The following is a 14,483-nucleotide window of genomic DNA, read 5'->3' on the forward strand; positions in this document are numbered from 1 at the left end:
ACTGCCCCTATCAGAAAGTGAATGTCTGTGTAGGGCCTGATTGGTGTCCGTAGTGGAGGAGCTCCTGTTTGTAGTGGTTAAGAGCATAAGCTGTGGAATCAGACAGACCTGGGCTCAAATCCTGGTGCCAGGATTTATTAGGTGGTGACCTTGGGGGTGGTTTAGCATCTTAAGCCTCACTTTTCTCACTATGAAGTGGAGTTAAGGACATCTGTCTCCTTGGGTTGTTGAGAGGTTGAAATGAGAAATTGTGAAAAACAGTGTAGGTGTTCAGTAGATGTTAACTGAGATGTTTTGTGAGATCAGAAGAAGAAAGCAGGGTGTTAGCCTCTAGTCGGAAGGCGAATGTTGTAGAAACACGGGAATTACCACAGAATAATTACAAAGCAGCCTGTGGATAAGTCTTGGCTGTGCTACTTACAAGTTGTGTATCAGTGGACCAGTCATCGAGCCTTTCTAATTCTTGGTTTGCTAATCTGCAAAATTAAAGGCTTGGAGTACATGTTATCTATTTCTAACATTCTGACTTGGCTCTGAGCAGAAGATAACATGGAACAAATCAAACACAAGATGTTAAGGAGACAGTGTTTACAGTGGGCTGGGATCGTTCAGAAGTGGCTTTTGGAATGAGGTGAGGGGAACGAATAGAGTTCGTGGAGTTGGAGGAGTGGAATAAAGATGGCAGTTTTGATGAAATGGGCAAATCTGACAAAATTCAGGTTTTGTGGTTGCTTGCATTGCTTGTAAGATAATTCATTAAAAAATTTTTTGTTTCTGTGAGTTGTGTGTTAAAAATAGCTAATGTAGTATTAGTATTTTATTTACACTTACACTGTCAAGTTGAATGTTTTTTTTGGATAATACTTTCTAGTTTTGTTGTCATTCCCGCTAGCCATTACATGATCATGCATTTCAAATTTCCACAAGTGTGTTTGAAGTTTCATTTTATAGGAGAGATTCAGTGTTAGTTGTTAGTCCTTATAACGGCAATCATAAGTAAGGTAGAGAATAAAAGATTTTCTTGTTTAATCTCTTCATATTAGAGATGAAGCAATTAAAGCCCCAAATGAAGTGACTTGTCTGAGCTTGTAACACATGTTGATGCCAGAATTCTTGCCTCTCTTGTCCCTTTGAGGCTGCCTGAGGTGTAGGTTCTTTCTTATATACAACTCTTACTTGTTGGCGTATCATTTATTATTGAGAAATGTTCTGATAATTCACCATCTTTTCATACTGTTTCTCATTGTAATGTACAAGATAGTATTTTATACTTGTGATCCATATGGTACCTTCATTGGATGCCTACTATATGCCAAGTGAGCCAGGGAGGCTGTCATCCCTCTTTCTGGAGTGAACAGATGAGTGCGAAAACCATACCCGGAAGGAAATAATTACATGGAGATTCACCAACAGGGTTGAATTGCACTACGTTCTACTTCGAGAGAATCAAAGGATGCCTCCTTAAAGAAGTAATGCTTATACAAAGACCTGAGGCCTTGAAGATGTTTGAAATTGACCATATTAGGGGGACCATGAAGGGTCATTGAGTTGCAAAATGTGAACATCGCTTCTGGAAGCAAGGGCTTGGCCCTTTTGTAAAACTGAATTAAGGCGAGCATGGCTGGAGAAGATGCAGAAGATGAGGTGGGACTAAGTTGACAACACCCAGCAACCATGCAGAGTGTTTTGGTCTTTATCCTGACCGCAGTGGGCAACCATCTAAGGGTTTTAATTCTTAATGTTTCACAATGCCTGGGCTGCTGAGCCCTTTCCTTACCAAATATATCAGTTAAGTGATTGAAATGTATCTGTTGAGGGATTACCCCACCCAAGAGAAAGAATTTTATATTGGAAGTCAGTGAGAGGAATAAAAAAATGTGCTTAATTGGGATTAGCAAAATAGTCTGTTGCTGGAGTGTTTATTCTGAATTCATATATTTGCAGAATCCCTGCAAATATAAATAAAGATGTGAATCAGATATTTTAGTAAATTAGTATATATTGTACAAAATAGTCTATTGGAGGTCTAGAAGGTGTAGCTTCCCCAAAGCCTTTTTTTTTTGTTTTATTTTATTTTTATTTAAAAATTTTTTTCCCCAAAGCTTTTTTTAATGGCTTGGTGCTTGCTAGGGCCTGAGAATATTCAGCTGTGCTGACTTTGGTGGAATAATTGCAGCTTTGTGATTTAATAAGCCCTTTTGGTGATAGCTGATTCCTTTCTCTAGGCAGCTGGGTTAGTTTGGTGGCAGTGCCAGGCTGAGCTCCGCAGCCCCCTGGCTAAACCCCTGAAGCTAATTTGGGAATCATAAGGTAGAATTGAGGAGGGCCATGCAGCCACATCCCTGTAACTTAACACCAGAGCTGTTGAGGCAGCAGCTTTACTACCCTTTGGGAACAGCATTGCAATATTAGGGCTATCTTTAGGACTAATATCTTATATTAGGTTTGGAATCATTATTTTTTGGTGATGAAGGGAATTTTTGAAATTCTAGATGACAAAGTCTAATCCTAAAATTAATACAAACTTTGATGTAAACTGTTATTTATATTATCTTGTTACTGGTAGTTTGCTTGGTTTTTTTTTGACAGACTAGATGTATTTTAATCATAATAACTGCAATGGCTATTATTTTTTAAAAATGTACTGTGTGGGCCAGGTGTTGTTTTAGGTATCATGCCCATGTTCTGTCTCATATATTACAATCAAAATATCATTGCTGTTTTACAGATTAGTGGGGATGGAGGCTAAATGACTTGTCCAGTGTAAGACATCTGGGTGAGCCAGGTTTGGAACCCCAAGAATAGTTCTCTATTAATTCTAGCTTAAAATTATAAGCAACGAAAATCTTTGGATGCAGAAATATTAAATGTGAAAGGTAGTTCCTGGAATACTGCAAGGGTGGGTAAAAAAATCTGTCCTACTTCCCTGGTGGCGCAGTGGTTAAGAATCCACCTGCCAACGCAGGGGACACGGGTTCAAGCCCTGGTCTGGGAAGATCCCACATGCCGCGGAGCAACTAAGCCCGTGTGCCACAACTACTGAGCCGGCGCTCTAGAGCCCACGAGCCGCAACTACTGAGCCCGTGTGCTACAGCTAATGAAGCCCACACGCCTAGAGCCCATGCTCCGCAACAAGAGAAGCCACCGCAATGAGAAGCCCATGCACTGCAAAGAAGAGTAGCCCCCGCTCGCCTCAACTAGAGAAAGCCTGGGCGCAGCAGTGAAGACCTAACTCACCGAAAAATAAATAAAGAAATAAAGAAAGAAATAAAATCTGTCCTAGTTTGTGAACTTGAACAAAACCTGGTCTTCACAACCTTGTGAGATGTGTACATGCCCACCCTCCACTTTTTGCTGTATTTTACTTGGGCAGTGAGGTCTGCTGTGCTTGGGATAGACAGAGGGCTTTTAAGGACTGACTGAAGGTCAGCCCCAAGAAAACTAAGGATGCTGGGGCCAGAGATGTGTTGGTTATACTCTCTGTAACCAACAGGAGTGAGGGTGGGCCAGGTCCTAGGGGGGCAGGGGAGAGCAGAGCCCAGTTTCTCTGCACATCTTGTACCCTCTGTGCTTCCTGCCTTCCTTTACTGGGTCTTCATGTGGAATTTTTATCCACAAGTATAGGTAGTTCAAGAGTAATCCTCCTTTTTTTTCCCCTTCCACTGGCAGCCATAGAATATTGGGACTTTCTTAGGCTTCAGGATAATAATTCTCTTTGGTAGAGATAGCCTGCTAATGATTAAGTCATGATAGCTTTTATGCTGTTATGTGTACAATTTCATTTGATTCTTGTAACGGCCCTGTGATGTAGGTAAGGTTAGTTTATTTTCTTACAAATGAAGAAACTGAGGCTCCATTCTGATCCAAACCACCTTTCTTATCTGACCTGCTGTCAGAGTCTTAACTGAACATCCAAGCACTGTGGGCTCTCTTCATTCTCTTCTCCACATGGTACCCAGGGAAATTGTTATTTATTTTTAATTAAAATTTTTTTTCAGTTTTATTGAGATATAATTCACACATAACATTGCATAAAATACAACATAGTGATTTGATGTATGTGTATATTGAAAAACGATCACCACAGTAAGTTTAGTTAACATCCATTACCTCACATAGTTAATTTTTTTTTACTCATGTTAACATTTTTTTTGGCTGCAGCATGCGAGATCTTAGTTCCCCGACCAGGGGTTGAACCCGTGCCCACTGCAGTGGAAGTATGGAGTCCTAACCACTGGACCACCAGGGAATTCCCTACTTGTGTTAACTTTTAAGATTTATTCTCTTAGCGACTTTAAAATATACAATACAGTATTGTTAACTCTAGTCGTCATGTTGTACATTACATCCCCAGAACTTATTTATCTTATAACTGGAAGTTTGTACCTTTTGACTACCTTCACCTATTTCTCCCACCCCTCACCCCCACCTCTGGCAACACCAATCTGTTCTCTGTTTCTAAGAGTTCAGTTTTTTAGATTCTACGTATAATTGTGTCCTACAGTATTTGCCTTTCTCTGTCTGACTTATTTCTCTTAGCATAATGCCCACAAGGTCCATCTATGTTGTTGCAAATGGCAGGATTTCCTTCTTTTTTATGGCCGAGTAATATTCCACTGTGTACATACCACATTTACTTTATCCATTCATTCGTCAGTGGACACTTAAGTTGTTTCCATGTCTTGGCTATTGTAAACAATGCTGCAGTGAACATGGGTTTGCAGATATCTCTTTAGCACAGTGATTTAAACTTCCTTTAGATACATACCCAGACGTGGAATTGCTGGATGATATGGTAGTTCTATTTTTAATTTTTTGAGGAACCTCCATACTGTTTTCCATAGTGCCTGTACCAGGGAAACTTTAAAAACCTAATCGGATCATTCCACTTTCCTGCTTAAACTCTTTCTTGAACCTATTCCTCTCTTTTCCCTTTGACTTTGCAGCCATGCTCCCTTCAGCATCAGTGACCTGTAATGGTTCCTCTACTGTAATGTCATCCTTCACCAGAGCTTTTAAATCTCTGCTTATCCTTCAGGTTGTGGATAGCTTTTCTTTAGGGCCCTTATCATAGTGTATAATTACATATTTGTGTTTATCCCACCACACTTTAAGCCCATGAGGGTAAAAGAACATGTCTCTTTTCATGGCCGTTATATTCCCATTGCCTGGCATGGGGTAAGCAATAAATAAAGATTTACTGAAGGGAGAAATGAAGGTCAGGAAATTAAATATCTTGCCTAATGTAGTAAATGGTGTTACTTTTACTAGAATATAAGCACCATGAGGGCAGGATTTTTGGCTCCTTTTTTTTTACTGCTATATCCTTGATATCTTCAACAGTGCCTGGCTCCTAGTAGTAAATATTTATTGAATATTGATTGTACTTAGATGCAATTCCAAAGATTTCTTATCCAAATCCAGGATTTTTCTCCTCTTTGTGCCAAATCGGTCTGAAAATGGGGATTTGGAATTAGCTAGTTTCTCTGTGTGGTAGAGAAATCTGAGAGTTGCGACTCAGTAAGGTGGCATTGCTCCCTCTGTGTACAAGTCTTAAAGGGCATCCAAATGTCATCGGACAAACAACAGTATCTGTTCTACATGTTGCACACCCCTTTTTACCAGCTGCCAAGCTAGATATTGATGTCCTCCATCCTGCCTCTTTTCTAAATCCCCTGAATAACATGTTGAATATCCATCAGAACAATTCTTCTACCAGCTTTTATTTAACCATTTGCAGACTTAACAGTATACCTTTCTCAAAAAAATTCACTTAAATGGCAGACTAGAAACAATTAAATGATCTGCTAGAAAACCTTTTCATATTGAAGGTACCAGAAAATCAGGTGTTATTTACTATTTGAGTTTAGGGAATGGCCATTTTTTTATTCCACTCATTATATCTCTGTCTTTAAGATCTTCACATTTGTTGAATATTTTCCTTGTTGGGGGCTAAACAGTCTTAGTGTTACGATATGATTATGCAAAGATTTGTGCTTCATCTTCACAGAACTTGAGTCATACAACATCACCAAGGATTGTTTATTTATTATAGCCGCCACCCACAGTCCTGAAGTCAAGTCACAGTTTGTGATCAGTAATGATTTGTGCAGAGTACATATGTCAACATGGAAGTACCAATGTCTGGTGGCAGCCATGGCAGGCTTCCCCCTCTCTTGGAAAAAACATTCTGTTTCCAGAGATTGAGTATGGAGGGAGAGAAAATGATTCCTAGTTTGTGGCAACAGACCTGGAACTGCAAGGTAGGGTGCTGGTCATGGAAAGACCTGGTTTCTAGTCTTGACTCTGCCTTATTATTTGGGGCAAGTGCTGGGCTTGGAGATTGGGCTCCTCTTCATCCATGAATCCTGTTGACTTCTTCTAACTTTAAAAGCTGTTCATGTTATCTTTAGCATGCTAATTCTTTTAATTGAGAAATTGATTGGCTGGAAGCTAATTTAAGTTCTGATTTTGAATAATCTCATGTTCATAGCCACTGTGTTAGCCATCTAAGGGGAAGTTAGCAATTTTTCTTGCTGGCTTTTAGCCTATTGCCAGACGTCGTTTCACCACATTTTCCCACTAAGATAGAGCAAGATTTTCTCTTTAAAAAACATCCTGGTCAACCCAGGGAATACTGTTCCCAACCAATTCCTTTTGAACATTAGTTTAACCCGTGATGGTTTCTGGGACTTGTTTGGGTGGGGGTTTTCAGCTTATCCTGGTCTTTCCCTGTGAATTCTGTTGGGTAAGTAGAGAATGTGGGGCAGCACACAGTTTAATGGCCTTAGAAATAGACACAGGGGAAATTAGAAGAATTAGTATCACATTCTTTTTTTAAAAAATCCGTTAAAGTCCCACTCAGAATTGTATTCTGTTCATTTGCGGATACTATAAGTTCTGGTACCCTTTGAATGGAATACATTACTTTGAAATGTGGGCGAAATGACTACTACACAGTAGACCCCAAATTGTTCTTTCAAGATTTCAGAGTACCCTATTTATATTCTAAAGGAAGCATTTAGTTCTTAAAGTCCAAAGAGATACAGTGAGCTCAGAAAACCAGAGCGGCGAGTCCCTGGTCTTTGCAGACTGAGTGTGATATAACCTCAGAGAAGGAGAAGAGTTTGTGTTTCCCTAGTTTTATTCAAGATCGGCAACTTTTACGAAGCCTTTGATCATCCTGCATTCTTCTGGTTGGGGAACTGATCCCTAAGTCGTGTGTTAAGGCGCTGACATATGCAAGTCTTGGCCAAAACTGGAGTTCCACTGAATGGAACGACATGCTTCCTTTTTTTATTCTCCTCCGCCTTAGGATCCTGTCACCACATTGGGAAGATTAGACAAAAACTCTCTGCAGTTTATTTTCTTTTTGAACAAGTTACATTAGGGAGGGACTTTTAAGCTAAAAGAAGAAAAGCTCCCTCTTTGTTTGAAGCAGCACTGTGTAAGTTTCAACTTGTCTTGGACTTCCTTGGAGATGTTTTAAGATCCGGTGTAAACTTGCTGTGGTTTGCCTTTGGGCATCAAACTGTTTAGCTTGGCTCTATTATATCAGTAATTGCTGCATTTTAATAATTACCCAATATTCTTGTCAGCAATTTGCAGTCTATATTTTTAATAGAACCGTTTGCCTTTCTTTTTCACAGGTTCATTCAGACCTGGTTTAAGCCCCAGATTAACATGCACAGCTCCACAGAGCCTCTGCAGCTGCGGGCAGGGGGTGACACAAGCTCATTAAATATTCCCACAAGCCTCCTGCTGGTTATATAGTTTGTGCGCACCATAAAAATCCTCTGGGAAGTCGTCTTCTTCTGAAATCTCCTTACAGGGTTTTGCTAAGTTGCCCTTAGCATTTGTTGAAATAGCATATTCTTTTAGAGTTTTTCTTATTGATTCATTCAGGAAATCTAATTTTTTAAAAAAATTAAATTTAAAATTAATTAATTTTTGGCTGTGTTGGGTCTTCGTTGCTGTGCGCGGGCTTTTCTCTAGTTGCGGCGAGCGGGGGCTATTCTTCATTGCGGTGCTTGGGTTTCTCATTGTGGTGGCTTCTCTTGTTGCGGAGCACGGGCTCTAGGCGCACGGGCTTCAGTAGTTGTGGCTCGCGGGCTCTAGAGCGCAGGCTCAGTAATTGTGGCGCACGGGCTTCGTTGCTCCGCGCACGTGGGATCTTCCTGGACCAGGGCTTGAACCCGTGTCCCCTGCATTGGCAGGCGTATTCTTAACCACTGCACCACCAGGGAAGCCCAGGAAATCTAATTTTTCGAAGGGAAAAAAATAGGGACAAATTCTCTTTGCTGTCATTGACTTTTAGGTTAACAGAAGAGACTTCCATTACATCTGAGGTGATGTGGAATTATGGTGACAGAAATGTTGGACTTCAGGGGATGATTGAAGTCAATTTTATGGTGTCCAAAATTGTGTCTATAATTTAGTCAGTTTTTGAGATAAGACCATTGTGCCACCAATGGATTGTGCCTCAATTTGACTGGCAATTTTTTTCTCTTAGTGATTCCACTCTTTAGCTTATCTCTTTTTTGTGTCCATTGCAGTGTTTATTTAGCAGCAAACAAAAGACTAAACTAGTTTTCCAGTAGCTAAGAATTATGTGAATAATCACACCCTAATTTCTCCACTTTCTTGGTGTAAATACACCTCAAAGGGAATGGACAGGCATGATAATAATAGCTAACATTTATTCATTGCCTATTATGTGCTAGGCACTGTTGTAAGCAATGTATATATATTAACTCCTTTAATCCTCATAACAGTCCATAGGATAGTTTCATGCATGAAGAGTATTCTGGTCAACATCACCCATTTGGTAGGTGGCAGAGTGGATCCACACCTAGGCAGACCTTTAACTGCCATCATAATCTGTATTTACTCACACTAGGCTTTTAAAATCACTGTCATACCAAGATTGAACGGCAGTGCCTCCTGCATATGTAATAGTTTAGTTTTAAAACATATCTAAAAATTATTTTTGAAATTAGAACTTTATTGTTATTTCTGGGTAGGTAATACTTGTAAAACCCAAATGGGAGTTCAGTGAAAAGGTTCCTGCCCCCTCCCACCACTGTCCCCCAATCATCCTGTTTCTCTCCTTCTCAGGGGCCATTAGTGTTACTACTACAGGGAACCATTTTAAATATCTTTCTCTTAACACTTGATGCAGTGAACTAAGGCCATTTGATTAGAAACTCATTTTTCCATTGTTTTTATATTTTTATACTGTATCTACAAGTGCCCAAACTGGCTTTGTCTCTAAAGGTAGCAAACTGGTTCTTGGGATGCAATTTTCTGGGTGAGAGTAACAAGGCTGCGATCTCTAGCTGTTTTGAGATGGGTCCTAGAAACTCTGAGATCTTGCCTCGCCCAGGGCTTAGATCAGGCAGGGTCTTTATACTTTTATCCAGTTGTTGGATAATTTTTTTTCCTGTTGACAGGAATCATGTCCTTACACAATGCCTGGAACATAGTAGGTGCTCAGTAAACATTTGTTGAATTGCAACTTTTATGGGTTGTGCCAGGCTCAACGAGATAAGGCTGGAAATACTTTGGAGTGTCTAAATGAGGTGATCTTTAGGGCCATAGGAGGATATTCCAGTTCAGCAAACCTTCACAAAACTCACCATTCAAGGCTCTGGATAGGAAAAGTTTAGAAAAGACCTTCTGGATCCTCTAGTCATGCAACCAGATAGTCTCAGATGGGGTTGAGAGACAGGGAGAGACATTTTTGCTTATTAAAATGTTGGCAAACAGTTGAAATAAGAATCTTGTCTTTTAATGGTTCTTTATTTTTTCAGGTTGACTCTAAATGTGTTTTAATTTGATCCCTGTGATAACTCTGCCACTATAACATTAGATTGAGTTCTTTTTTAAAAAAATTTTATTGAAATATAGCTGATTTACAATGTTGGGTTAATTTCTGCTGTACAGCAAAGTGATTCAGTTATACACATATATATTCTTTTTCACATTCTTTTCCATCATGGTTTATCACAGGATATTGAATATAGTTCCCTGTGCTATACAGTAGGACCTTGTTGTTTATCCATCCTGTATATGATAGTTTGCATCTTAGATTGAGTTCTAATCAGAGTTGTTTGTGTTTTTTATGCTGGAACTAGGGAGTTCATGTTTCAAGTGTCACTGATTATTTTATAACTGATGATGTTATATTATAGGTGTACCTTGATTTTTTTCTATATTCTTGAAAATTTTATATGAAACCAAAGATTTAAAATGTCAAAACAAGCATGTATTTGCAAAAGTATATGCTATAAAATTCTTTATTAGGTAATTACCTCCCCTGCACCCCCAACATTTGCTTGAGTGCTGTCTAGGCACACAAGATAAATTTATCTTATACTTTTTAGAAATTCTTCATTTCACTTTGATGTGTATTTATGAAAAGAAATACCTGCATTAAGTTTTCTTCTTAAAATGTTTATTTTTACAGGCAATTTGAAAATTGGAAAGAAAGATTTTAAGGCCACTTCCAATTTGCAAAGATTATCTATAATCTGAAGAACTGCAGGCTGAGGTGACTGAACGGGACTTTCGGAGAAATAAAAATGGCTTCTCATTGTGTGATTGCCATCTTTGCCCTGATGAGTTCCTGTTTAGCAACTGCAGGTAAGTTGCATAATATAAATTGCATGTTCATTATCTTCTTTTGGATATATTTTTCTTCAGTCTCTTCAGTTTAGAAAAATGTAGGACATGGAATATTTATACAAAACTTGAGTATTTATGTTCTTCAAGGAAATAAAATATTTGACTACAGATACATAGTATGTTTGCCCATGTTATATTTTACTAGACAAGTGCTAGACATTCAAATGTCAGTGACACAGATACCTAACTAACCTTCAGTGTTGAGGTGGCTAGAGAAAAAATATGCAGTTTAATACCACTTAATTTTGTTACATGCATAGATTACATTTACTTTCTTGTTGTAAATAAGAATTTCAAGAAAGCCTTTTTGTTCTTTATTACAAAATAAATAGATCTTTTACATAGAGGTGACACTCCTAGCATAGGCTACTTAGGAAATATTTAATTTTGCCTATTTCAGGTAATTTTTAAAAAGTAATTTTTAAAAAAGTACAGAGGGAATTCTCTGATGGTCCAGGTTAGGACTCCGTGCTTTCATTGCCGAGGGCCCGGGTTGGGGGACTTGGATCCCACAAGCCACATGGTGCGGCCAAAAACAAAACAAAACAAAATAAAATAAAAATATTCAAAATGTACAGAAATACACTGTGCTTCCTAGAGGCCATCAGAATGGGAGGTCGGAGATGAGAAGAAGCAAATGATTTGGTTGGAACATTGTTGCTTAAATAAGAGTATCATATCCCCTATGGTGTCTTAGTGTGGCAGTCAGGGTTACTTAACAAATTTGGAAACCTAATTTGCTCTATTTTGTTATAATTTGCTTTGTGTCTCTTCTATAATGAGCTACATAGAACTGATTTGTTGGGCCAGTTCTGGAAACTGGCTGGCCTCAGGAAGAAACGTATTGACTTAAAAAATGATTAGCCTCTTGGTTTTAGCTGTTGAATTGCACATACAGATGACACGAGAGTGATAATAATAACCATGTATTGAGTGTGCACTGCAGCCAGGTACTGTGCTAAACAATTATAGCCTCTAACAATGAGCAAGGATATTCTTAGTTCATGAGCTCACTTAGTCACAACTCTGCTCTTCACCTCTGAGTTATACTGGAGAAGCGGGACCACCATTAATGCTCCAGTTGACTCAGATCAGGAGCCATATGCAGGCACAGACTGAGTGGAAGCCAGTTTGCAGAAACTGGTTTATGAGATTGGAAAGCAGAATGTCCCCCTTGTTGCAAATATCTTGAGAGAAAGTTGCTAGTTTTTTTTTTTTTTTTGAATGCTGGTGTGTGAATTTGAACTGCCCATTCTCTCTGTCAGCAGTTTCATTTTGTCTCATGATTGAAAAGTTATTTGCCTTTTAGCCTGTGTATTAAAGCTGATCTTAATTAAAATCTCACTGAAAAGTAGTAGAAAAAAAAAAGAGAAAGAAATGGCTTGATGGAAAAATGTGCTGTTTTTGATGACAAGATGTATAATTATACCTGGTGGGTTTGAGGCAGAATTTTCTGTTTTCATTGATGAAAAAACATAACTTAAGAAGGTACTTCATGGGAATGTGGTAAGTTTGGTGGTTCTGTATAGCCTTGATGTATTTGATAGTGAATCAGTTTTGCTTGAGACCTTCCTTCCTCTTTCAAGCCGCTGGTAAAATATTTTTTTGAGTTGTGTACACACTGAAAGCTTTGCTGAAGTGTACAGTAAGATTGAAGGTACAGTAGAATTACAGATTTTATAACAAACTGAGGCAACTGATCAATAGTACAGAGGTAGAGATGCTTTTTTGAACAAGCTGATGGGCCAAATGAATGAAGAAGAAGGGAGAAATGTTTTGTATATAGTACTGACATCCAGTAGCTTTCTGTATAGGCTCAGCATACTTTACAAAATACTTTTTTGGGGCATTCTGGATGAGCTGAATTTCAAGAAGATAGTAGAAGATAATATAATAATGAATATTTATAATAATTAATTAATTACTGTGTATCAGGCCCTGTTCAAAGTGCTTTAAATGTATTATCTCATTCCATCCTCATAACTCCCCTAAGAAATGTAGGTTCTTTGTTTATCCTCAGTTTATAGATGGGGAAACTGAAGCATAGACAGGTTAAGTAACTTCCTCAAGGTCATACAACTACTAAGTGGCAGATTTAACCATAAACCTACTGAGTCTAGGTCTACAGATTGAGCCTTTAATCTCTACACTATGAGGGAGTCTTGATCAGAAAGGTGTTTTAAAAAAATGATAATGGGTTTGCTGTGTGTCGTCTGTGCCCTCTTGAAGCGTCAGGTAAATCACTTACTCACTGAGTCTCCGCTGAGTGCAAAGCACAGTACTAGTCACTTAGGGATATACAAATAAATGTAAGATTCATCCTTCTTTTGAGTTGCTTATACTTTAGTTCGGCATATAAAATATAACCATATAACAAAATAATCAATGCATGGTGAGGAAAAGCCAGAAGACCTCAGAGGGGTCAGGAGGGTGGATTAGAGCAGCTGGGGAGGGCTTTGTGGAAGCCTAGATGTTGAGCTCTGTTTTGAAGACCAGGCAGGATCTAGAAAGGGAAAGGCATTGGGGTGAGCAGAGGGGAGAACAGTGCTTAGCACAGAACATGGCAGTTAGGTGCTTGATGTTGTTTTAGAGAACGGATGACCCAGAGAACTGGTTGGGAATGTAGAGGAGGTCTGTTTGGAAGGAAGGATGAGGGTAGATTGTGGAGGACCTTAAATGTCAGAACAAGGCTGTGGATTTCATTCTGAGGTTTGGATTCTCTCTTCTTCCATCCCCCGGTAGCCAAAAGCATGCACTGTTTAATCTTAGAATTCAAACTGCGGCCTCACAAAGTTAAACTGAGAATATGGCCTCCTTGGCTACAAAGGCAACAGTGCCTGGCACATAGGCTGACATTCAGCTAGGGCTTGCTCTCTGCCAGCTAATTTATTTTGTTTTTATAAGAAAACCCTGTGAGGTGGTATTAGTATTATTATCATCATCTGCATTTTACTCACAAGGAAACTGGGACTCAGTAACTAATAAGTGGGTCTTCCCTGGTGGTCCAGTGGTGAAGAATCCGTCTTACAATGCAGTGGGTGCGGGTTTGATCCCTCGTCAGGGAACTAAGATCCCACATGCCGCGGGGCAACTAGGCCCGCGCGCCACAACTACTGAGCCCATGCGCCCTGGAGCCTGCGCACCGCAACTAGAGAAGAGAAAACCCGAACGCCACAACTAGAGAGAAGCCTGCACACCACAACGAAGAGGCTGTGCCCTGCAACGAAAGATCCTGCGTGCCTCAATGAAGATCCCGCATGCCCAGCTAAGACCCGACACAGGCAATAATAAATAAATAAATAAGTAATACATAAATCTTTAAAAAAATACATTTTATTAAAAAAATATCTAATAAGTGGCAGAGCAGGGACTTGAACCCAGGCAATTTGGCTCTAGACTCCAGCCCATCCACCGCTCCACTGGAGCCTCTACGTAGGAGACACTCAGTGCGGAATGAATGAGCCTCTTCCCTTGATTGATTCAATACCAGATGAGTAGCCACCAGTGAGACATTCTGGAACCAGATGAAACCCCTTTGGCCTCAGAAGAGACGTATGTAAGTCATCAGAATGGAAAGACCCTCAAGTAATGGGCCTTCTTTTTTCGCGTTCTTGTTTCACTGACGGGGCTGTGGAGCTCTACTGTAGAGTTCTTGGCAGCAGAAGGGGTGAAGGCCTCCTTTAGACATGCGGCCAGGGAGGAGAAGAGCACAGCACAGCACCTAAAATGAGCCCGAGCTGGAACAGTAGGTGCCCGTGTGTGGGCCTTCAGTGAAAGCCTTCCTTCCCTGCTTGTGG

At 39.6% G+C, this 14,483-nt stretch overlaps 1 protein-coding gene across 13 annotated transcripts in view; it reads left to right on the top strand.

The window, feature by feature from the left end:
- The window catches only part of TGFBR3 (transforming growth factor beta receptor 3), a 198,569-nt gene that overhangs the window by 13,600 nt on the left and 170,486 nt on the right, over positions 1 to 14,483 (top strand). For 12 of the 13 annotated variants that reach the window (XM_082476818.1, XM_082476814.1, XM_082476817.1 and 9 more), the window contains one exon: positions 10,469 to 10,644. In XM_082476818.1, the coding sequence (XP_082332944.1) occupies positions 10,584 to 10,644 (61 nt within the window). In that variant the 5' untranslated portion in view covers positions 10,469 to 10,583. Of the gene's footprint in view, positions 1 to 10,468; positions 10,645 to 14,483 lie in introns of those variants that run through there. The other variant, XM_082476813.1, reaches the window with a different exon arrangement.

The sequence above is a fragment of the Balaenoptera physalus genome, assembly GCF_965194825.1.
Source record: "Balaenoptera physalus genome assembly, chromosome: 1".
Classification (NCBI taxonomy): domain Eukaryota; kingdom Metazoa; phylum Chordata; class Mammalia; order Artiodactyla; family Balaenopteridae; genus Balaenoptera; species Balaenoptera physalus.